Source organism: Heptranchias perlo, chromosome 7 (genome assembly GCF_035084215.1).
Source record: "Heptranchias perlo isolate sHepPer1 chromosome 7, sHepPer1.hap1, whole genome shotgun sequence".
In the NCBI taxonomy this organism is placed as follows: Eukaryota; Metazoa; Chordata; class Chondrichthyes; order Hexanchiformes; family Hexanchidae; genus Heptranchias; species Heptranchias perlo.
The window spans coordinates 36,632,700-36,655,838 of record NC_090331.1 but is presented as its reverse complement, the minus strand read 5'-3'; the positions used below and the strand labels follow the sequence as shown (position 1 = coordinate 36,655,838).

Sequence of the window (23,139 nt, the reverse complement as noted above, 5' to 3'; positions counted from 1 at the left end):
GGGGAACACTTCAGCAGTCAAGGACATTCAGCCACCGACCTTCGGGTAAGCATACTCCAAGGCGGCCTTCGAGACACACAACGCAAAATCGTCGAGCAGAAATTGATTGCCAAGTTCCGCACCCATGAGGACGGCCTCAACCGGGATCTTGGGTTCATGTCACGCTACACGTTACCCCACCAGCGAACAAATGTTATCTGTTTTTAATATAACGGGTCAGTTGCTGTCTTTTCTATGTTTCTACCTCTCTATCTCTGTTTTTTTTTGTTTGTTGTTTTTTTTGGTGATTTGTATATTCTGTGAGACCTGGCAGGTAACACGTGTCTGTCTGCACACTGATTGCCTTGGCAACGGGCAGTTGAAAAAACTGTCTGTTATCACCAAGCATTGTTCTGTGAATTATAAATGCGACTTCATTTCGAGGATTTCATTTCCACATCGTTCACCTGAGGAAGGAGGTAGCCTCCGAAAGCTTGTGAATTTAAAATAAAATTGCTGGACTATAACTTGGTGTTGTAAAATTGTTTACAATTGTCAACCCCAGTCCATCACCGGCATCGCCACGTCAGTGAGGTGGGGGAGGGAGAAGAAAAATGCAGAAACAATATCTAATAATTAATTAGTTATGTGGTTCAGTGACAAAGTCAAGGATAAATATAAAGGAAAATGTCACCCCAAGCTATCTATATATATATATAAAAAAAATACATCAGACTGACTAAAGTATGGCTCTCATTTAGATTATTCAATGGGCAGCAATGATTGGAAGTCAAGACTATGAGGTTTTTGGCATGCAATCAAAAAATAAATTTCTCCATAAAGTACATTATGTTTCCTCTTCCTCCGATCATGTCTCTCCCCACCCCCCAAAAAAGATTCTCTATGCTTTTTACCCAAGAAATGCAAGGGCTGCGCCATAACAGGCATGGCTGCTTTTCCCAACATGACAAGTAGGAACTTACATTTATATAAGCACCTTACGTCAAGACATCCCAATGCAAAAATCAATGGATTACTTTTGAAGAGTAGTCACTATTATGTAGGTAAATCTGTGCAAAACTAAGTGCCACAATCAGCAAATAAATGAGTAGGCAATCACTTTTGGTGTTGGTTGAGGGAGGAATGTTGGTAAAGACACCAAGAGAATTCTGAATAGTGCAAATGAGATCTTATGTTCACCCAAGCAAACATACAGGACTTCAGTTCAGCATTTCATCTGAAATATGACTTCTATAAAAATTAAGCACTCCCCTCAGTAGTGCATTGAAATGTCAGGCTAATCACATGCTCAAATCCAGTGGAGCTCAAACCCACAACCTGACAGTTAAGATCTCCATACAATATCCCTGGATTGGAGCAAGCTCCTGTCTTTGCACTCACCAGGCCTATCTATACTAGGTTTTCTAGTTTGTTACTCCAATAAGATTACTTTGATTTAAAGTTTGTTGCTCTAATACACACTACACAGAAGTTCAACAGTGACAAGGGTAGGCCATTTATCTATCAAGATTGCTACCCAAAACTTATCCCTCTCCACTAGGATCCCTTCCTTTCATAAATCCACAACCCTAAAGCAATGGGCAAGATCACTTCAGGCAGCCTCCTTCCTGTCATCTTCCACTTTTGGAGGCAATCAGGGTGGGGTGGAGGGGAAAGGAGGAAGTAAAATAGAACAGAGATAGATGATGTATATTATTGAAGTTTATTCTCTCCCTCCCCTCCAGGAGCTGGTTCAGTGCCAGTCTCTACTTTGATCACCACTAGTAAAAGCAACGTGATGCTTTGTTGTTCAAATTTCCAACTAGAAAATCAAACACAAATAAAAGCATAACAAATTTGCATTTTAAAAGCAATTTTATTCAGCATATTTGGCACATAGTCTACAAAGGGGAAGGGGAATTCCTTTTATTCATCTACAAACTTCAAGATAGCTTCTGGACCTGTCTACATATGAATTCTGAACAATTTTCAGGCACCTTTTTTTAAAAAGCAAACCAAGATGGAAACAAAGCAAATGAATACACAGTAATTGTTTTACAAATACAAACAAGTACAAGATTGGCAGAAAATTTAAGGCACCTTCATTTAGTGTTTCCTATTCTGTTTTGGCATTTAAAGGCAAAATTTAGGAACTGCAAAAGGCAACAAAAAGTATTAATGGCATCACTATTCCTTGACAGGAAACAATTTTTTAAACTGCACTATCCTTTTTTTTGGTTGTCATAGAACAGGTAGTATTTATAAATCTTCAAATTATCCCTTTTGCCAGCTACTCTTAAGTGTTGGTTAACAGATTTTTATTGAAACACCTGAATGTTAAGCTGTGCCAGAACACTTTTGCAATCCATATAACAAAATGAGGTTAAGTTAAAACAAATTTAGAAAATGGAGGGGAATTCATTGCTTTGCATACCATACATAAAGCATGCTTATAATGGGAGTGAACTTTCCCCCATTAGCAATTTTAGTAGAGAAAAGTCACCAGGAGTAGCAAAGGCAATTTCACCATGATTTTTTTTGCTGAAATGAGGGGAAGAATTTCACTCCCATCAGTCTTTAAAGAATGACAAAATGGCTTCAATAGCCAGTTACAAATGTTAGTGTCATTAACTATTTTAATATTTTCAAATCACATTTATTCAAATGCCCACAGTACTTGGTTGGGGGGGGGGGGGGGGAGGGAGGAGGAGAATCTGTCAAAATCTACACCTCTGAAAATTACACATTTTGGATAGCTAGAATATAAAAAGTATAAATAAATTTCATACTGCAGTTAACCTAATGAGTTTGTGGAATGAAGTTATAAAAAAATTACAAGTCCTTCATAGTCATTTGCAGACCATGATTGCTAACTGTATAAAATGACATTCCCCAGATGACAAAATGTCTAAACAGTTTGCCATGAATAGGAGTAACTGACTTAATCTTTTTACTGAAATTAATGAGCTACATTGGTCACACCAAGAAGTTAACAGCTTTTTGCACCATCATTAATTAGGTCTGGCTGGCTGCAAGGCATTTCCTCTATATTCCAGCCAAATACTAAACATGCTGAATGGTTATCTACTCATTTGCTTAATGCCAGGAAGTTCAGCTAGAAAAAAAAAAATCAAATAAAACTGGGACTTTTTCTGTATTAAGACAAAAATCAAACAATTTCATCTGCCTCTTCAAAATACATTTAATTCTAGGTTGTATATATCTAGGCATTCTGCAGCATATGAGAAGTCATCCATTTCATTAAGATTTATGGAAACTAGCCTTGTTGAAAGCCTATGCAAAATTTCACAAAAAAAAACAATTGGCACAATGCAACTACATCTGGAAATGATCTGAAGGTCTCCAAATCTACAGGAAGAAACCAGCACAGCATATGGATTAGTTTCTGTAAAAGAATGAATTTCTCTGCCTGCTTCCCCCTTAACCCCACATCCCTGGAAACATGATTTTTAAACTTTATTAGCAAGACATTTTCTCACAAAAGTTTCTTTGTGCCCAGTTCACAAGCAAGTGGATTGAAAAATAGATACACAAATCGCTGTACGGATTCCATGTGCGCAAAGTTAATTTCTGAATTCTAGCTTTTCTTGTGCTTCTTCTATTATGTTATGTAATGAGAGTTTATTGAATGTAAACGTTTACATCTTGCTAAAGCATTCCTTAGCATTGGTCCAAACTTGAATTCCCTAAAAGAAAAAAAATGCATTTTACAATTACTTTATTTTGAAATTTATATCTTAGCGTATTAAATGATTTGCTCGAGATGCATGCATTTTCAAAAAGTAAACAAGTTAACTAGGGAAAAAAAAATCAGGGTTGTAGTTCAAGAATCACATGAAAAACATTTGACTTCCAAGACAGTAACTTTAAAAATATACTGTACCTTCCAGAGGATTTGACATGCCATTTTTACATACACAATATAACATCTAAATAGTCAACAGGGCTGAATTTCTAAATGGATTTAGTTACTTTTTGTAGCTCACCCTAGTGATTGCCTCCCTCCCATTACTTTTACATGATTTGTTTTCATTCCTTTCTGCCACTAAGCAGTGAACCTCTATAGTTTCTAAATCCACAGCAACTTTAGTCCCAGTTAAAACAAATCTGGACTTCTATGGTTTAAAGTTCTTCACAAAATGACTACATTTCCCACATTTTTTTTTTGGAAATGTCATTATGGTTGATTGGTGCTCATGAAATAAAACAACTTTGTGCCAATTCTATGATAAAATAATTGGTACAGTACTTTCATCTAAAAAGTCATTTGATTTAAACTGGTTTGCCAAGATCCAAGGGCACTAAAAGACAAGACATTACTGTAGTTTAATATCCTCTAATATTACATACCTAAGTATGCAACTGTATCAGTATTTATGCTCAGTTTGATATGTTACACTAAATTGTAAATCTACACTACAAACATTAATATTTGAATTAATAACTGAATCATTAAAAAAAATTAGCTAGTATGAAGATTGGCTACGATGCATTCATTCCTTCCAACCACTATTTGTCAAAGTGAACAGCATTAACAGACAATATTTTTTGTGTCCTCAATTCTTATTCACCATTTTCCTCCTATGCAGAAACTACTTGACATGGAGTTGGGAAGGTCTAGACCTCAGACCCCTCCACAACTATTTGCTGCTCAAGCCACTTACACTCTACTGCTTAACTTTGGCAGAATTTCCATTTACACACATAATGGGGCTTCTGCAGAAGTTACAGCAGTGGAGCAGGAGGGGCCCAGAAAATTCCTGGCAATTTCCCTACACAACTTTTATTCCCAAGGGGATAAGAAAAATAAAAATTTCTGCCAAGCCCAAAACTTCAGGATATATTTGATCATTTCCATCCATACTTACCCTTCAATCCCATTCTTGGAGATATTTAACTCAATGTTGATCAATATAGCCACACTATACATGGGAACATTTCATAAAATTGTTTTTGAAAAGGGAGCAGGAAAAAAAGTGAGGGGGGAGGGGGGGAAATTGGAAGAGAAAGAGGGGGTGAGGTCTCTAAAGGGTAGTCTAATCTTAATGTTATGCTTATACTCTCTAGATCTACAAATCAGTTAAAGTAAATTACCTAGTCACAGCTACATCACCTATCCCACTCACCACTTTAAAGTACCTGAATTCTGTCACTTTTCAATCTTCCTTTGCCACTGTGAAAATTCAAACCAGTTAACCTCTCCTCAAAGCAGTAGAATAATCCTTGTTGCTCATGAGCTAATGCATCAGTGCCCTTTTTAAAAGGGCAGGGAGCCCATAATAGCATAATGTGCCTATCTAACAAATTAGATTAAAACAGGTTTTGATTTGACTCATTTGAGATGCACTGACATTTTGATAACTGCCTCGAGTTGATTTCCATAGCTTAAATCTTTAAAAAATTCACGTGCAATACTTCGTTAAATGCCTTCTGAAAAGCCATGCAAATTATATCTACTGTACAGATCTCTTTCGCCCATTGATTAATTCCTCAGAACTGCAGTGGACACACAAGCTACACAACTTTAACCATGACGACTGCTCTCATCTCTACAACCTTTAAATACCTGGTATCAAATAAAATGCTTGAACATTTCCCCACTATTCAAACCAAGCCATTTAATTCCCCCAATAATGAAACTGCAAGAAAATTGGAACAAAGGTACACTGTAGAAAAAGAGATATGGGGAAAAAGCAGGAACAGGGTACTGAGTTAGACGATCAGCCATGATCATTTTGAATGGCGGAGCAAGCCCGAAGGGCCTACTCTTGCTCCTATTTTCTACGTTTCTATATTATGCATATAAATTGTTAACAAGAGTCCAGTTCAATCAACCAACCAACTACTGTAGCCTTGTAAATGTACATTAACTCTTAGTCACCATGTTTTATAAATTTCTCTCCAGGTAGTCAAAACATGAATGAATCGAGTGCTCAAGTTGGAATTTGTAGCTCTGATTCCCTGGTGGCAAGAATTTCAACTGAACCATACAATAAGGAAAGGCAAATAATAGCTATTCCATTCTGGTAGACAGAATGCTGAAAGTATACAAAATACAGCTAAACAATAGATCAGAATAAGATCAAACTAATGGAAAAACAATTTGTTAAAGCAAATTCTGAACCAAATTATGGCAGTTGTAAATGGGCAAAGTGATCATGCATGGTAAGCAAATTTAAAAGTATACTATCTTTACCAAATTGGAAATACTGCACTCATAAGATGGCCAGATATTAAGTACATCAATATTTTACAATTATTTAGTCATTATTAATATGACCAACTTCCAAGTAAGTCAAATCAAAATATGATAATAAATTCAACAGAAAACTTTAATGCGTTTATTCACAATCCAAATACAACTAAACAAAGCTTTCAAGTCAGCAACAAAGTTGCTGGCTATTTATTGAAGCACCAATTCAAGCTCATGCATTTGAGCAAGCACTAGAAAAAAAAAATCTTTATTAAAACTGTTTACTTCTCAAAAATTAAGAATCAAATCAGCATTTTCTTACAAGCATTCGTGACTTTGTGGTGTTTATTTAATTTCAGCAATCTGATAAGCTTGAACAAATGCAATCCCTCACCATCAGGTCATTTAAACCAATTTGGAAGTATTTCAATACAAGCACCAAAGCAGAAAAGAACAAACACTGCTCTTAATAATTATGGATTGGTGCCAACAAAAGAAATCATAGCCTCCAGCTTCCTTCCTGGTGAGCTTTCATAGGCAGCAAAACTCAATAGCTGGTTTCTAGCTTACCCAAAAAAGTCAAACATTTTTCAAAAAAGAAAAAATGTACAAGTACCTACAGACTTATTAAAAAAAGTAAAGCAAAAATGTAAAAGTTACTTTGCCCCACGAACGACAAGATACTTTTACTACCAAGGTTTCAACTGCTGACCTATCCAATACTGTCAAAAGGAAAAAGCTGGGAGAGGGAGGAAATTCAAAGCAAGAAAGATCACAATTTTTGCACCAAAATGAACTTGCAAAGCAGGACTTGGTGACAAGGGAAGAGATCACCTGTGTCAGGTATTTTTATAAATTAGCTGTGCAGTGTCTATGGGATGGGAGTCATTGAATTTAAAAGAATCATACAGACATGTCACCACAGCAATGTCCCATGCCACTTTGAAAGCATGACTCGATTGAACATGAAGATAGACAACACACTTGTGCCAGTTTGAAACTCAACTGCAGAGGCAAGTTGCAGTTATGAGTATGGTCCCAAAGCAGAGCATTTACAATTCAAATTTTACTTGTGCAAAATACTTGCAATGTCTTAAGTTTTCAGATGATCAGAGATGTCATTACAGTGCTAATTCTAGATCTGTTAAAGGGGCTCAATTGCTTTTTTTTTTGGGCCATACTTTGTTTTTGTATATCCATGGTAGTTTTTAAAAATAGGTTATTGCATTGATAACCAACCCACCTTTTTGCACATGCTTATTTGCATCACTGCATAGCTGATGAGGGCTTCTTTCAGGTCACTGTTCTTCTGTTCCTTAAAACGCTCAATATCTGCCCAAGCATCCTTCATGAAATCTCTAAAAGTAATTAGATATCATAAAAGAAGTTCAATTTACTGGGAAATGTAGATTTTATAAGTTCCTGTTTGATTAGTGTTTAACAGGAAAGCCACACAAGACAGTGTCAAAAGAATTAGTGCACCTGATTCAGCTGTAAAGCTCATATCTCAGCAGTATGAATAGCTTCCATACTCATCTGCAACAGAACGTTTAAATAAAAATATGGAGCAAGACCATTACATACAAACCCAACTCTTCAAAAAAAAAATCCAGAACAGGGACTCTAATTTAAACAGTTAACTGAAATGTGATTTAAGCCTAAGAATTACCAGTTATGAAAAAGTGCAACAATATTAAGTTGGTGTAGACATAAACCCCTCCCCCACCAGGAGGGGAGCAAGGCTGAGTAAATGCCATTTAGACCTCTGACTCCTGCAATTTGGGAACACCAAAAAAGGAGAACTGAAGTAGCGATAGATGCTAAATGGGCAAGAAAGTCCATAAATATTTCTTAATACCTATCTCGAACAGGGCAGAAAGTTTCAGTCTCAAAAAGCCTAGGCAGATTAGCTTTGAACACTGGTCTTAGGTGATGAATCTGTACCTATACACAAAACTTGGAGGTAACATGATTGCATCACAAAACACTCCAGAAATTACATTAATTTTATTGAAGCATATCTTTGACAAATTTAAGCCTTTGGAATTCCAATCCTTAATAACCATAGGCAAAGAGAGCTAAGTTAGGGCTAGGAAATTACATTTCCACAACAGTTGCCTTCACAAAGGCGTTCCTCTGCAAAAAGCTATTCTCTTTGGAAGAGAACCAAGTCTGATGTCTACAGAGCTGGAAGGGACAGAGGTAAATTTATGTGACCCTGAAGTGATGGCATCTTGAGTAGCAGTCCTGTGGAAGAGTTACTGCCACATTCAAAATATTTATTGTGGAAAATGCAGATGGACATTGAAAAGCCGCAAAGTCAAGATTCTGGCTCTGAAGAAAGGCTTGCACTTATTTATGGCACTACCACATCCCTCAAATTTCTCAAAGCACTTCATACATTTACTTAGGAGTGAAATTAGTGTTATATAAGCAAATATAGCAGCCATTTTGCACACGAAATGCCACAAAGCACGTGACGAACACCCTGTTCATTTTTTATATATAAATGGTGTTAGTTGCGATAGGGATGTTATCCAGGGTACAGAAAACTTCCTGCTTTTCTGAAAATAGCACTACTAGATCTTTAATGCTTACCTAAGCCAATGAAACAAGATGGAGCCTCAGCTTAGCATCTTGAGAAAAAACACATCCAACAGTGCATCCTGCCCATCACAAGACTATTCAGTTCCACCTTTGTAACACTGCCTACCTCAGCCCTTCCACTACCAAATCTCTTGCCTGTGCTTTTCTCGCCTGTAGACTAGGCTGGCGTGTTGGTCTTTATTGCAAGGGGGTTGGAGTACAAGAGTAAGGAAGTCTTACAGTTGTACAGGGCTTTAGTGAGACCTCACCTGGAGAGCTGTGTAGAATTTTGGTCTCCTTATCCAAGGAAGGATATACTTGCCTTAGAGGCAGTGCAATGAAGGTTTACTAGATTAATGCCTGGGATGAGAGGGTTGTCCCATGAGGAGAGGTGGAGTAGAATGGGCCTATATTCTAGAGTATAGAAGAATGATAGGTGATCTCATTGAAACAAGATTATTAGGGGGCTTGACAGGGTAGATGATGAGAGATTGTTTCCCCTGGCTAGAGAGTCTAGAACTAGGGAGGCATAATCGCAAGATACGAGGTTGGCCAGTCAAGACAGAGATGAGGAAGAATTTCTTCACGTGGAGGGTTGTGAATCTTTGGCATTTTCTACCCCAGAGGGCTGTGGATTCTGAGGTCATTCAATATATTCAATTGTAAACAATTTTACAACACCAAGTTATAGTCCAGCAATTTTATTTTAAATTCACAAGCTTTCGGAGATTTTCTCCTTCCTCAGGTAAATGTGGAAGGAGAAAATCCACATCAATATATTCAAGGCTGAGATGGATAGATGTTTGGATTCTAGGGGAATCAAGGGTTATGGGGATTGGGCTGGAAAGTGGAGTTGAGGTCAAAGATCAGCCATGATCTGTTTGAATGGTGGAGCAGGCTTGAGGGGCCGTATTGCCTACTCCTGCTCCTATTTATGATTATGCCAAAAGCATTCTTGCTGGCCTCCCATTCTGCACCCACAAATTTCAACTTGGTCAAAAGCAATTCACCCATACCCTGTCCTTCACTATGTTCCATTTGCTCATGATCTTAATCCTCAGACCTACCCCCAGTGCACTTTTACTTGTGCTCACCTTCAATTCTCTCTGCAGTCTCATTTCACCCTCTCTACAACCTCCAACACTTGTTGGTCTGCTGACTCTGGCCGTTTGCACATCCCTCTCAACTGTAACCCAATGTTTGCTGGCACAGCGTTCAGCCTTTGCAGCCACTCAAAACCCCTTCCCTAAATGTGTGCCTCCACTTCACTTTTAAAACCCATCTTTTCCACCTAGCCTTCAGTCGTCCTCCTAAATCACTTCTGCCATGGCTGTGTCCCTTCCCTTAGCTATTTCCTATTTGTGAAGCAACTTGGGTGAATTGCTCCATTAAAAAGGCACTATATAGAAGTGCAAGTTATTGTTGCAGCACTTCCCCAGTATTACATGACTGTCTACCCAGTGTTGTGCTCAAGTTCTAGAGCAAGGCTTGAATCCACAACATTTGACAGGTGTTGCTACTGCCAAATGAGCTGACACACACTAATCTATGGGCGTTCTTAAGTGAACAACAAAAAACTCAAAATAAGACACTAAAAGACCAATTCTGGCAAAACGGTTACCAAACCCTCTGGGGTAGGAAGAGGCACTTGTTAGACTTCACAGCTAATGCTTGAATGAGATCTCCCAGTCAATGACTTGCCTTCAGTATTGCGAGGGGTAGGGAGGAGTCATTGCCTACTCATCCCTGAAAAAGAATGCACCCAAAAGTGGAATGGTTTGTTTGCACACATTTTGTTTGTACAACGTTTATCCTTTTAACACTTGTCAATTTAACCTATTTACACCCCACTGGCAAATAAAAAGTAGCCCATTCTCTGACAACTCTAAAGAGAGTAAAATTAGACCACTATGACACCAATACAGCTGTTGCGCAAATTTAGAATTCCAAATCATAATATATTTAAGTTCACTTCAAAACATTCAAGTGCCACAGACTCTGGATTTTCACTATTCTACTGGACGACTGAATATTTTTGAAGTCTATTGATTTTCAAGGACTTCTGCAAGTAGTTGTAACATTCCCTTAAATGCAAGGATAGGAATCTAGAAAGGGAAAACACTTCTAACAGAAAAGGGTCTCCCATTCATCCCCTTTAAGATCTCTTGGTTGGTAATGGTTTGAAAGCTTTTCATGCTGTGACCGAACAAAGAAACACTGCGCATTAAAACAACTCCTCCAAAAACAAAATCAAATCGGATCTGGTGGATATATCTGCATAAGTCAATGCTACAATACTTTTGGGTCTACTTAAGGTTTGTTTAGTAGTAGCATATACAAGTCATGCTGCTGGTCTTACTCGCACTCAAGATTTTTGGCCTTCACAAGCTCCTCTCCATCAGCAATTTGCTCTTCCAACATTTTTAGCTTGGCTTCTCTTTGTTCTGGTGTCTCCTGCCCAAAAAGCTTGCTTGTCATACCTTTTAGGGAGAATGTTCGCACCGTCTACACAACAGATTAGAAAATAAAAATTGGTTTGATTGTTCAGATGTAGCAAGTTAACATTTTCAATAAAGATGTAGACCAACAGCCACTGCAGCAGGCATTTAAGAATTAATGTTCTTAAAAATGAGTTGTATAAATGTGAAGTGCTGAAAAGTTTTTTTTTAAAATTAAGGCAGCTGAACGGATAATAAAAAGGGACTTCTGTGCTGATTGTGTGTTAACTAACCATAACATCTGGATTCAATCACTAGGCTTATTTAGCAGGAGAGAAAAACAATACGCAAGTGTTGTCTAATATGCTTTGTGACAAATTAAATTAAATCACCTCAAAGTGCCCCATCACTACCAATGACAGACCAGAAACTACCAGCATTTCACTGTAGTGTTCCAGTTTCAAAAGATAAAAAAAAGTGTTAACATTTAGTAACAGTCTAATACCATTAGTAGAATCAGATATCTGTAGGTACAAAATGCACACAGTCTGAAGCCAAGGCCCCTTCCCCTCTTGTTAAAGAGTGGATGAACTGAGTAATACAGGGAAATAGTATGCAAGGCACTGAAGTACACAGTCACCAACTACTGAATTACTTGACTAATGCTTTAACACTGGAGACGAAAGGGTTTGTCATGATTGAGTGCCAGTTAAAATGAACACTCTCCTTCGACAAACTCAAGAATGACTGTTAGCAATTTTGAAGTCGTGTTATTCAACTACTGTACAAGAAGTCCTTCTCTATTCCCTGACTTGGGTTTGTGAATCTGCAAGGAACATAAAAGTGGACTGTAAAAGCTTCTACAACTATGTAAAAAGAAAAAAAAATGATTAGTGAAGACAAATGTAGGTCAGAAACAGGAGAATTTATAATGGGGAACAAGGAAATGGCAGAGCAATTAAAGAAATACTTTGGTTCTGTCTTCACTGAAGAGGACACAAATAACTTCCCAGAAATGCTGTGGAACCAAGGGACTAGCAAGAAGGAGGAATTAAAGGAAATTAGCATTAGTAAAAAAAGTGCTGGGGAAATTAATGGGACTGAAAGCTGATAAATCCCCATCCCAGAGTACGAGAAGAGGTAGCCATGGAAATAGTGGATGCATTCGTTGTCATCTTCCAAAATTCTATAGATTATGGAACAGTTCCTGCAAATTGGAAGGTGGCAAATGTAACCCCACTATTTAAAAAGGGGAGAGAAAACAGGGAACTACAGACCAGTTAGCCTCACATCAGTAGTAGGGAAAATGCTAGAGTCTACTAAAAAGGATGAGATAACAGGGCACTCAGAAAATATCAACTGGATTAGACAAAGTCAACATGGACTTATGAAAGGGAAATCATGTTTGACAAACCTACTGGAGTTTTTTTTGAAGATGTAACTGGTAGAATAGATAAGGGAGAACCAGTGGATGTGGTGTATTTGGATTTTCAGAAGGCCTTTGATAAAGCCCCACATAAGAGGGGAGTGTGCAAAATTGAAGCACGAGATTGGGGGTAATATACTGGCATGGATTGAAAATTGGTTAACAGACAGGAAACAGTAGAAATAAATGGGTCTTTTTCGAGGTGGCAGGCAGTGATTAGTGGGGTACCACAGGAATCAGTGCTTGGGCCCCAGCTATTCACAATATATATCAATGATTTGGATGAGGGAACCAAATGTAATATTTCCAAGTTTGCTGACAACACAAAACTAGGTGGGATCGTGAGTTGTGGAGGATGCAAAGAGGCATCAAGGCGATTTAGACAAGTTGAGTGAGGGGCAAATACATGGCAGATGCAGTATAATGTGGATAAATGTGACGTTATCCACTTCAGAAGGAAAAACAGAAAGGCAGAGTATTATTTAAATGGTGATAGATTGGGAAATGTTGATGTACAAAAGGGACCTGGGTGTCCTTGTACACCAGTCACTGAAAGCAAATATGCAGGTGCAGCACACAGTTAGGAAGGCAAATGGTATGTTGGCCTTCATTGCAAGAGGATTTGAGTACAGGAGCAAGGTGTCAGTTACTGCAGTTACAGAGCCTTGGTGAGACCACACCTGGAGTATTATGTGCACTTTTGGTCTCCTTACCGAAAAAAAAGGATATACTTGCTCTAGAGAGTGCAGCAAAGGTTCACCAGACTGATTCCTGGGATGGCAGGACTGTCATGATGAGAAATTGGGTCGACTCAGCCAGTATTCTCTCGAGTTTAGAAGAATGAGAAGGGATCTCATTAAAACTCAAAATTCTGACAGGGCTAGACAGATTGGATGCAGGGAGGATGTTTCCCCTGGCTGGGACCCCAGAATGAGGGGGTCACAGTCTCAGGATACAGGGTAGGATTTTTAGGACTGGAGATGAGGAGAAACTTCTTCACTCAGGAGGGTGGTGAACCTGTGGAATTCTCTACCTCAGAAGGCTGTGGAGGCCAAGTCACTGAATATATTTAAGGAGCTAGATAGATTTCTAGACACAGAAGGCATCAAGGGGTATGGAGAGAGAGCAGGAATATGGTATTGAGATAGAGGATCAGCCATGATCATAGTGAATGGCAGAGCAGGCTCGAAGGGCCAAATGGCCTACTCCTGCTCCTATTAGTTCTATGTTTCTATGTTAGTACAAATTGAACTCAAAAGTCTCAGTTATAAAGCACAACTGATATCCTTTCTTTCAAACATTCATCTTTCAAAAGCTGTGCATCACAAGAAGTAACGACAGACTGGAAGTCAGCATAGAAGGCATGGTCTGGAGTATAATACTTTAATCAAGCTGCTGGTAGTGCTGGAGCAAAAACTTGAGTTAGGATGAGAGAAACATCTGAATTAAGAACTCAAAATAAAGTGTAAAATAAGATCATGAAAAGATTAAACAGTATTGTAGCTTTGCCAAAGGAAAAGACCAAGTAAAATGAAATTGAAGAGCTTTTTCTTCGTCCAGTGCACCAATGGAATACTGCTACTCTTCCAAAACTAAATTAAAAATCAGAATGAGGCATTTTATACATGGGCCAAGACAACTGTTTACAAGGCTAATAAAAAGAAAAGCATTAAAAATTCTGATTTCTCTATTTGGTCAATGGCCAATTCATTTTAAAGGTTACCCAATTTGCCTTTCTAATTTATTTTCATATAATGGCTTAATAGTTTGCTTTGCATGGAGTAAAAAAAAACAAAAATGCATTTGCAGTTTCTGTGTATACTTCAGACAATGCAAATTCAAGTTAAATCCAGTTCAGAGAAATTCTGAATGTCTTGCCACTCAAATTAACACTTCCTCCCACATACTTTCATATATATATTAGTACAGCTGCACAATTTGTTCTCCTTTGTCATTTAATTGGAAAACAAAATAATTTCATCCTAACTTTTGGCTTACATGAGATCAGGTCTGGTGGAAATTGACAAAAAAACATGCTCACCATGCCATCAGAGTATTATTAGCGATTCCCATTTCAGTAACCACATCTGTGGTACTGCTTTTTAATACCATTATTGTTGAAGGTCTTTGATCATGGCCAGGCAAACCCAGAAAGGAAAAAGAAAACCAGGACAAACATCTAATAGCATATCAGTACCCAAGTGGGAATAGATTAGGAGACACATAATTGCCAGAAAAAGCAGCAAGCTTGAGGATTGGGAGCAGTTCAGAATTCAGCAAAAGGAGGACAAAGAGGTTGATTAAGAGGGGAAAAATAGGAGTGAGTGTAAACTTGCAGGGAACATAAAAACTTATAGAAGCTTCTATAAATGTTGAGAAAAAGATTAGTGAAGACAAATGTAGGTCCCTTACAGTCAGAAATGCAGGAAATTATAATGGGGAACAAAGAAATGGCAGAACAATTAAACACATACTTTGGATCTGTCTTCACAAAGGAGGACTCAAATGACCTCCCAGAAATGTTAGGGAGCCAAGGGTCTAGTGAGAGGGAGGAACTGAAGGAAGCCAGTATTAGTAAAACAATAGTGCTAGGGAAATTAATGGTGCTAAAGGCTGACAAATCCACAGGGCCTGATAATCTACATCCCAGAGTACTAAAGGAAGTGGCCCTGGAAATAGTGGGTGCATTGGTAATCATCTTCCAAAATTCTATAGACTCTGGAACAGTTCCTACAGATTGGAGGGTGGCAAATGTGATCCCACTATTTAAAAAAGGAGGGAGAAAAAAAAAAAAACAGGGAATTACAGTCCCGTTAGCCTAACATCAGTAGTGGGGAAAATGCTAGAGTCTATTATAAAAGATGTGATAACAGAGCACTTTGAAGGCATTAATGGGATTGGACAAAGTCAGCATGGGTTTATGAACAGGAAATCATGCTTAACAAATCTACTGGAGTTTTTTTTTCAGGATATAACTAGTAGAATAGATAGGGGAGAACCAGTGGATGTGATGTATTGGGATTTTCAGAAGGCTTTTGATAAGGTCCCACACAAGAGGTTAGCGTGCAAAATTAAAGCACATGGGATTGGAGGAGAATATACTGGCATGGATTGAGAATTGGTTGACAGACAGAAAACAGAGTAGGAATAAACGGGTCTTTTTCCGGGTGGCAGGCAGTGACTAGTGGGGCACTGCAGGGATCAGTGCCTGGGCTCCAGCTCGTCACAATATATATCAATGATTTGGATGAGTGAACTAAATGTAACATTTCCAAGTTTGCAGATGACACAAAACTGGGGTGGAATGTGAGCTGTGAGGAGGGTGCAAAGAGGCTCCAATGTGATTTAGACAAGTTGGGTGAGTGGGCAAGAACATGGCAGATGCAGTATAACGTGGATAAATGTGAGGTTATCCACTTTGGTTGTAAAAACAGAAAGGCAGATTATCTGAATGGTGATAGATTGGGAAAAGGGGAGGTGCAACGAGACCTGGGTATTGTACACCAGTCGCTGAAAGCAAGCATTCAGGTGCAGCAAGCAGTTAGGAAGACGAATGGTATGTTGGCCTTCATTGCAAGAGGATTTGCGTACATGAGCAGGGGCGTCTTACTGCAGTTATATAGGGCCTTGGTGAGACCACATCTGGAGTATTGTGTGCAGTTATGGACTCCTTAGCTGAGGAAGGATGTCCTTGCCATGGAGGGAGTGCAACGAAGGTTTACTAGACAGATTCCTGGGATGGCTGGACTGATGTATGAGGAGAGATTGGGTTGACTAGGCCTATATTCACTAGAGTTTAAAAGAATGAGAGGTGACCTCATCGAAACATAAAATTCTAACAGGACTAGACAGACTAGATGCAGGGAGGATGTTCCCGATGGCTGGGAAGGCCAGAACCAGGGGTCAGTCTCAGGATACGGAGCATGCCATTTAGAACTGAGATGAGGAGAAATTTCTTCACTCAGAGGGTGGTGAATCTGTGGAATTCTCTACCACAGAAGGCAGTGGAGGCCAAGTCATTAGATGTATTCAAGAAGGAGGGAGATATATTTAATACTAAAGGGATCAAGGAATATGGGGAAAAAGCAGGAACAGGGTACTGAGTTCGACGGTCAGCCATGATCATTTTGAATGGCGGAGCAGGTCCGAAGGGCCTAATGGCCTACTCTTCCTCCTATTTTCTATGTATGAGACAGTCACATGCAGGTGCCAAATTCAAAATTCTGGGCAGTCAATCACATTCATGATTGTCAGTTTTCTCATGGAAACATAAGCCAGTGGTTTTGCTTATTATGCAAGAACAGTACCAATAACTAAATAAATCCTGCACCTCTCCTGGAAATGCACTTTAAATGGTTCTCACAGCCCTTGCCCCATCACCCACACAAACTAGTGTGGCATACTGGCACCACTTTACCTCTTGGGAACCTACCACTGCCAGTTGCATGCTCATGTCTGCAGTGCTTGGGATTTGTTCAGTGCTCTTCCATGTGAGCTGAACTCTACACATATACTTAATTGTACTAAGAATTCAAAACATTATTAAAATAAACACAGCAGAGATAGTATCGATCCTCATTTGGTTGACAGACTAAATCGGCTGGAGGACATTTGACTTTAGTGCTATGAGGTAGAAAGAGAGTAGTAATGGTCAGGGGGGTGGGGGGGAAAAAAAGAGGGGGGGGGAGAAGGAAAAATTGTCGCACCCCAGTAGCTAGCTCCTCCCTTTGTTGCTTCTTTGAGGTTAGATCCAAAGCAGCCATCTCCAAATCATACTGTTGCAGTTCATGCTTCCTACATACAGACCTAGAATTTAAAAAAAAATTCAAGTAAAAATACCAATAGTGTAACAATTCATTCTCAACCTAATTTGATTTAAACTGTTTCCACAACTTAATTATTCTGTAAAAAGCTCCAAAGATTTACATTGTGATAACACCCATTTTTATAACTTAAATTTAAGGAGTTTAATAATGGAAACATTTGAACTTGAATTGCATGATTAACATACGTGCCAAATAGTACACATTCTGGACCATGCCCGAGGACTAGAGAATTTGATAGGGTACTCACTTTCCAACTGTTGACTTGAATCTTAATTTTTAGATTAAAAAAGTTTGTACAAATGGTAATCTGGCATTGTACCAGATTTCCAACTATTCTCAGTTTGTTTCATTTTTAAAAAAAATTTCCTATCCTAGTGCAAGAATCCTCTTTCCACCTATTGCATGCATTACAATTCCAGGGCACAATTGTATTTGCAGGCGAGTGCTGTAACAGCAGTTTTGAGCCATAATTTATACATTGCAGTTTTGCCATGTTTATTATTGTACCTCAGGATTCATTCCTGCAGTCTGAAGCTATTTGTTCAAGAACTGTGACTGAAGCCTTTACAAAAAGAAACATTACCTATGCATCAATGGAAACATGAAGGTATGCAAACCAGGCATGAAATTTGGTCAAATAATCCCATTTCATACACTTTTGTCTAAAGTCCCACTTTAGATATAGTTTTTAAACATAGAACTTAATAAAACAGTTCTTACTCATTTTAAAACACATCTTTCTTTTGAAGATGCTTATTAGTCATTTGCTTTTCTCAGGCATCCAGAAGTAATTTGGATTTTGCATACGAATAGCTCTAAACTTTGCATTAAGTCAAAAGTACCAATAGTATTTTAGTTCCACAAACCAGCTGTGCATTGATTGAAGTTCATTAAAAAAACACTGGCCTAGAAATTTGATGATTCTGCATCCGTTTTACAGGTGAAAAACAGGCACCAAAGTGTCGCAAACTGCGGGCAGCACATGCACACACATTCAACACCAGATGTGCACTGCACACTGTATTGGCATAGGCATCAAGAGGCGTCCAGGGCCCATGCCTGAAACAGGCGTTAAGACCCTTATTTGCATATGCAAAGGAACACACACTTGTTTGAAGCCCCCTTTGTATAATTGGGTTGCCCTGAACACTGCTAGCACCGGGCTGGTTGCGTTAAGGAAAACGTGGTCTACACGCAGATTAACCAGTGGTCCTTAAGGGACCATTACCAAAAATGCAAGTTTTAAAAAAACTTACCTGAATGTGGAGCCAAAAAAGGTGAAGTGCTATTCCGTGCTCCACATTAAAACCATGGCTGCTGCCAGCCACTGCCCGTGCCCCCTCCATTGTTGCCCTCCCCTGTTTCCAGTCATTCCCCCACCCCCTCCCTTCAAATCAAAACTCTTCAATGGAAACTATTTCAGATGATAAATTGAGCTGAATTGCTTTTGATGCAGAAATCTTAATGGAAAGAGCTCTTCAAAGAATCTGCCTTTGCATTCGGACATTCAAATTTATATTAAAAAAATTCTCAGGATGTGGGCAGTACTGGCAAGGCTGCATTTACTGCCCACCCCTAGTTGCCTTGAAGTTTAACTGCTAGACCTTGTGGTGATGCTGCTCCCACAATGGTGGGAGGTGGGATTTCCAGAATTTTGACGCAATGAAGGACTGTAACATATGTATAATTTAGTGATGTAGAGAATTGATCTTTGTTAGTATTGGATCAAGCATTAAAAATATTTGGTTTAAACCAATTTCTCCCAGTATTCCATTGCAACAACTGCAGTTAGCCATTAAAGTAACTTGAACATTTTTAGATAGCAGCTTCACATGGTCAATAATTGCATATAACATGGTGTGCAACATTAATTGCTGAAAGATTGTATAGATAACATGGAAACCTCAAGTCTGAGCAATCCAAAAGTTTATATCAAAGCAAATTATATTGGAACACATCTTATCATTCTTGAGATGCACAACTCATATTACTCAATGTATGTAGGAGTAAGCTCAAACTTATCCTATTTCCTCGTATTGTTTTGGATTCAAACAATACTCACCGAAGAGCTTCTGCAAAGAAGAGATATTCCTTTAACTGATCTGCATAGTGTTCCTCCTCTTCTAGAATATCATCAATAGATGCTGCATATCTAAAAAAATGGCAAAGGTTTGAGCATCAAATACAAGACATTACTGTAATGGTTTTGCTGCATTGTTTTTAATAAGTGGTCTTTGCTTTTCCACAGAAGGTATTAAAATGTAGCCTACTTCAGTGATGTGTCTAACTTGTGTATCAAATCTTACAGTTAAGATGATATACAGTTACTCCACAGAGAGCCCAACTATTGTTACAGGATACTCTTGTATTTTGCTGGAAACTATTTCTAAAATGTTTATAACCACAGCTCCTCAGATCACCAGACCAATGTGTGCAGCTCTACAATTGATTCAGTCTGATGATGGTTAACAGGGCATCAAATAGACCCACATGACCAATTTTTCCAGCCACATACAATCTAAAATCCTCGATAGTGTAGTTTTGTGAAGCAAATGGAACTCATCAAGTGTGCAGTACAGCAGCCTTTTTGTTATTTCATGATTTTTGGCATAGGTTTCAAAAGGGATATGGGAACAATGCCAAAACGTCCCTGCAATTATAGAACTGGAAACTCCCTTGAGATTTTATATTTAGCTACTTTAATTCCTGCTATTTCTTTGTCCTTTAAACATACCAAAAATTGTCAGTAATATTTTGCTTCCTAACTACCCCAAAAAGGTTTTAAACTCACTTGAACAGACTGTTTAAATCTATATGCGACATTGTGTTATACATCAAGAAAAATACATTAGTTAGGACTGTTTACAAGATACGTACACATCCATGTGGTGACCAGCACTCTGCAGTCCATCCCCCATTTCCTTCTCTATTGCACTCCATTCACTATTCATTATAAAAGAAAAAAAGTTAAATATTGGCATTGCAGTCCATATGACATAGCTCTGCCCTCAAAAGGTCACGGCCAAACCTAAAATACACCAAAAAAATATTCACAACTGTAGTGTTGAAAGTCAGCGAGCTTTACTAAAGCTTTGTATTCTAGGATCTTTGATAAAAGGAATTCTTCTACAATGTATTCTGTTTACACATCAGATCAGCAGTGAATTATGGGAACCAGGCATGGCATATTCCACAAAACTCAGACATACCACTTTTACCTTAATTTCATAATTCATGATTTCTCAGCATACATCCTTTATATGTACCAAGTAGTTTGCATTAAATTTCAAATTTTTAAAAATGTGAAAATTCTACAACTTGCCTGAAAACCCTTCCATAATTTCCATGTACTTTGTATACACCATACAGACGGTCTGCCACTCTCTGCAATTACAATAAAGAGGTTTGGAAATTACAACAGAAAAATATGAACTGCCACTTAAAAGTGAACCATTGTAGACATGTGCATAACAACTTTTTAAAAAACACTAGCAAGATTGGAGCAAAATCCTGATAATTTCACAATTTAAAAACAAGCTGAAAAAAGGCTGGTTTCAATTCAGCAAGTTCATTCCCTAAACACCTGCCTGCTATAGTCAACTAGAAAGTTTCTCTATCAATTCTGAATTATGCTAGACAATGACTGAAAAATTGCCAACAATCTTGGAAATACATACTGCTCTGACCCGCAGGAGGTGCGATATGACAGACTGCAGTTCATCTCCATAATGTTTCAGCTCCATAAATCTCCTGTGAATAGATGAACAGTTCCTTACTTTTAATCTTGATCTATAACTAGTTTGTTAATTAATTTGCATTTCATAACAAACAGCTATAAACTGTTCCTCAAAAGTTTTCTATTACACACTTTTCAACATTGAGGTAATTTCATAACATGATACAAAACAAGCACCTCAACACTTGCTCGACTTTCTAAGAACCTAAAATATAACATATGCACAGCTAAACAAATAAGTCAAGCAACTGCTCTAGTTCTTTTAAAAGTTAACTTACAGGCTAACCATCACAAGAATATGTGGCTTCAAATATAATTTCAGGTAGTCTCCAGCATTTTAAAAAAAAAAACTGTATAGGAACATGATAGCAGTAAAAATGGCTTGCAAGAGATAGCAAAACTTCCTGAGTAATACTTTGCATAAAGATATGTGGGGTGGGGTGCCGGGGGCGGAAGAAAGCACCAAGTTGAAAGCAATTCCTGGAGTTGGATAAAATATTTAAGTGGGCAGAAAAATGTGAAATTTAATGTAGACAAATGTAACTTACTGCACAAAAAAAGTGAAACGTGCATCACGAATGGTGCTGCAATACCTAAAGGATGAAGCTGAAAGTGAAACTTAGGAGTCTTAAGTGGACTTGATACCCAAGATATCCAACCAGTGCAGAGCAGAGATTAACAAAGCCAGGAGAATGTTGAACTACATAGCTAAAATGGTGGAATACAAGTCAGAGTTGCGACCAAACTGTATAAGGTTCTGGTCAGACCACTGATCCCTAGTGTCCAAGAATTGGGCACTATTTCCCTGAATATGAGGAAAGACTCAAGAAACTTGGGCTTTTCAGCCCAGAAAGGAGGAGGTGTCTGAGAGAAGATCTTAGAGGTACAGGATAGTTAAGGGAATTTAAAAAAGATAAACCCAGAATATTTACAGTTAAAGAGAGTAGGACCAGGGGCACAAATTGAAACTAATACAAGGTAAATTTAGGACTGATGTCAGGACTTTTCTCATTACACAAAAAAGACTTCCATTTATATAGCACCTTTCATGACCTTAGGGCATCCCAAAACACTTAACTGCCAATGAAGTACTTCTAAAGTCTAATCACTGAAGTAATATAGGAAACACAGCCAATTTGCACACAGCAAGCTCCCACAAACAGCAATGAGATAATGACAAGATAATCTGTTTTAGTGATGTTGGGTGAGGGATAAATATTGGCTTTTCTTCATGGTGTCATGGGATCCTTTACATGCCTGAGGGGGGCAGACAGGGCCTCGGTTTAACGTCTCATCGGAAAGACAGCACCTCCGATAGTGCAGCACCCCCTCAGTATTGCAATGGAATGTTAGCCTGGATTACATGCTTAAGTCCCTTGAGTGGGGCACAAATCCATGATCTTGACTCAGGAGGTGAGCATGCTACCCAATGAGTTATGACTGACAGTGATCAGTAAATAGAATAGACTTCCAGGAAGAGATGTGTCAAGATAAAGAGCTTTAAGATCTCAGCAAATCATGTGATCGGGATAAAAATCTAATGCCTTCACAATTGCATCACAGTGGAATTTCTTTGCATTTAGGTCTTCACCAAAATTATGCTATCTGTATATATTTAAAATTGACATTTCTTTGTTGTTTACATCTTGCACATGTTAGTGTATAGTAGAAATTGTGAGCATACAATGACTCATTCATAAGGCCAAGTTAATAGGTCAAACAAAAAAAAAGTAAACCCAAAAGTTATCACAAAACTAACCATTTTATATACATTACATTACAAGGAGGAGGTTAATTGACAATTATAATAACTATCTGCAGTGCAAAAAAGCTCAACTTAAACTTTGGTGTTCAAGGACAAACTGCTATAGAACAGGCACAAAAAGGAGGGGGGAAACAAATTTGCTTGAGTTCTTTGAGGATGTAACGTACAG

General features: G+C 38.3%; 1 protein-coding gene across 1 annotated transcript in view; it reads right to left on the bottom strand.

Annotated features, from left to right (window-relative positions):
- Positions 1-1,835: 1,835 nt before the first annotated feature.
- Positions 1,836-23,139, bottom strand: part of snx4 (sorting nexin 4) — a 51,030-nt gene continuing 29,726 nt past the window's right edge. The window contains exons 7-14 of the mRNA XM_067987316.1: positions 21,147-21,219; positions 20,792-20,853; positions 20,347-20,412; positions 19,532-19,621; positions 17,350-17,449; positions 11,139-11,284; positions 7,437-7,551; positions 1,836-3,686 (exon numbers count right to left, since the gene is read on the bottom strand). Coding sequence (XP_067843417.1) covers positions 3,639-3,686; positions 7,437-7,551; positions 11,139-11,284; positions 17,350-17,449; positions 19,532-19,621; positions 20,347-20,412; positions 20,792-20,853; positions 21,147-21,219 — 700 coding nt within the window. The 3' untranslated portion in view covers positions 1,836-3,638. The remainder of the gene's footprint in view (positions 3,687-7,436; positions 7,552-11,138; positions 11,285-17,349; positions 17,450-19,531; positions 19,622-20,346; positions 20,413-20,791; positions 20,854-21,146; positions 21,220-23,139) is intronic.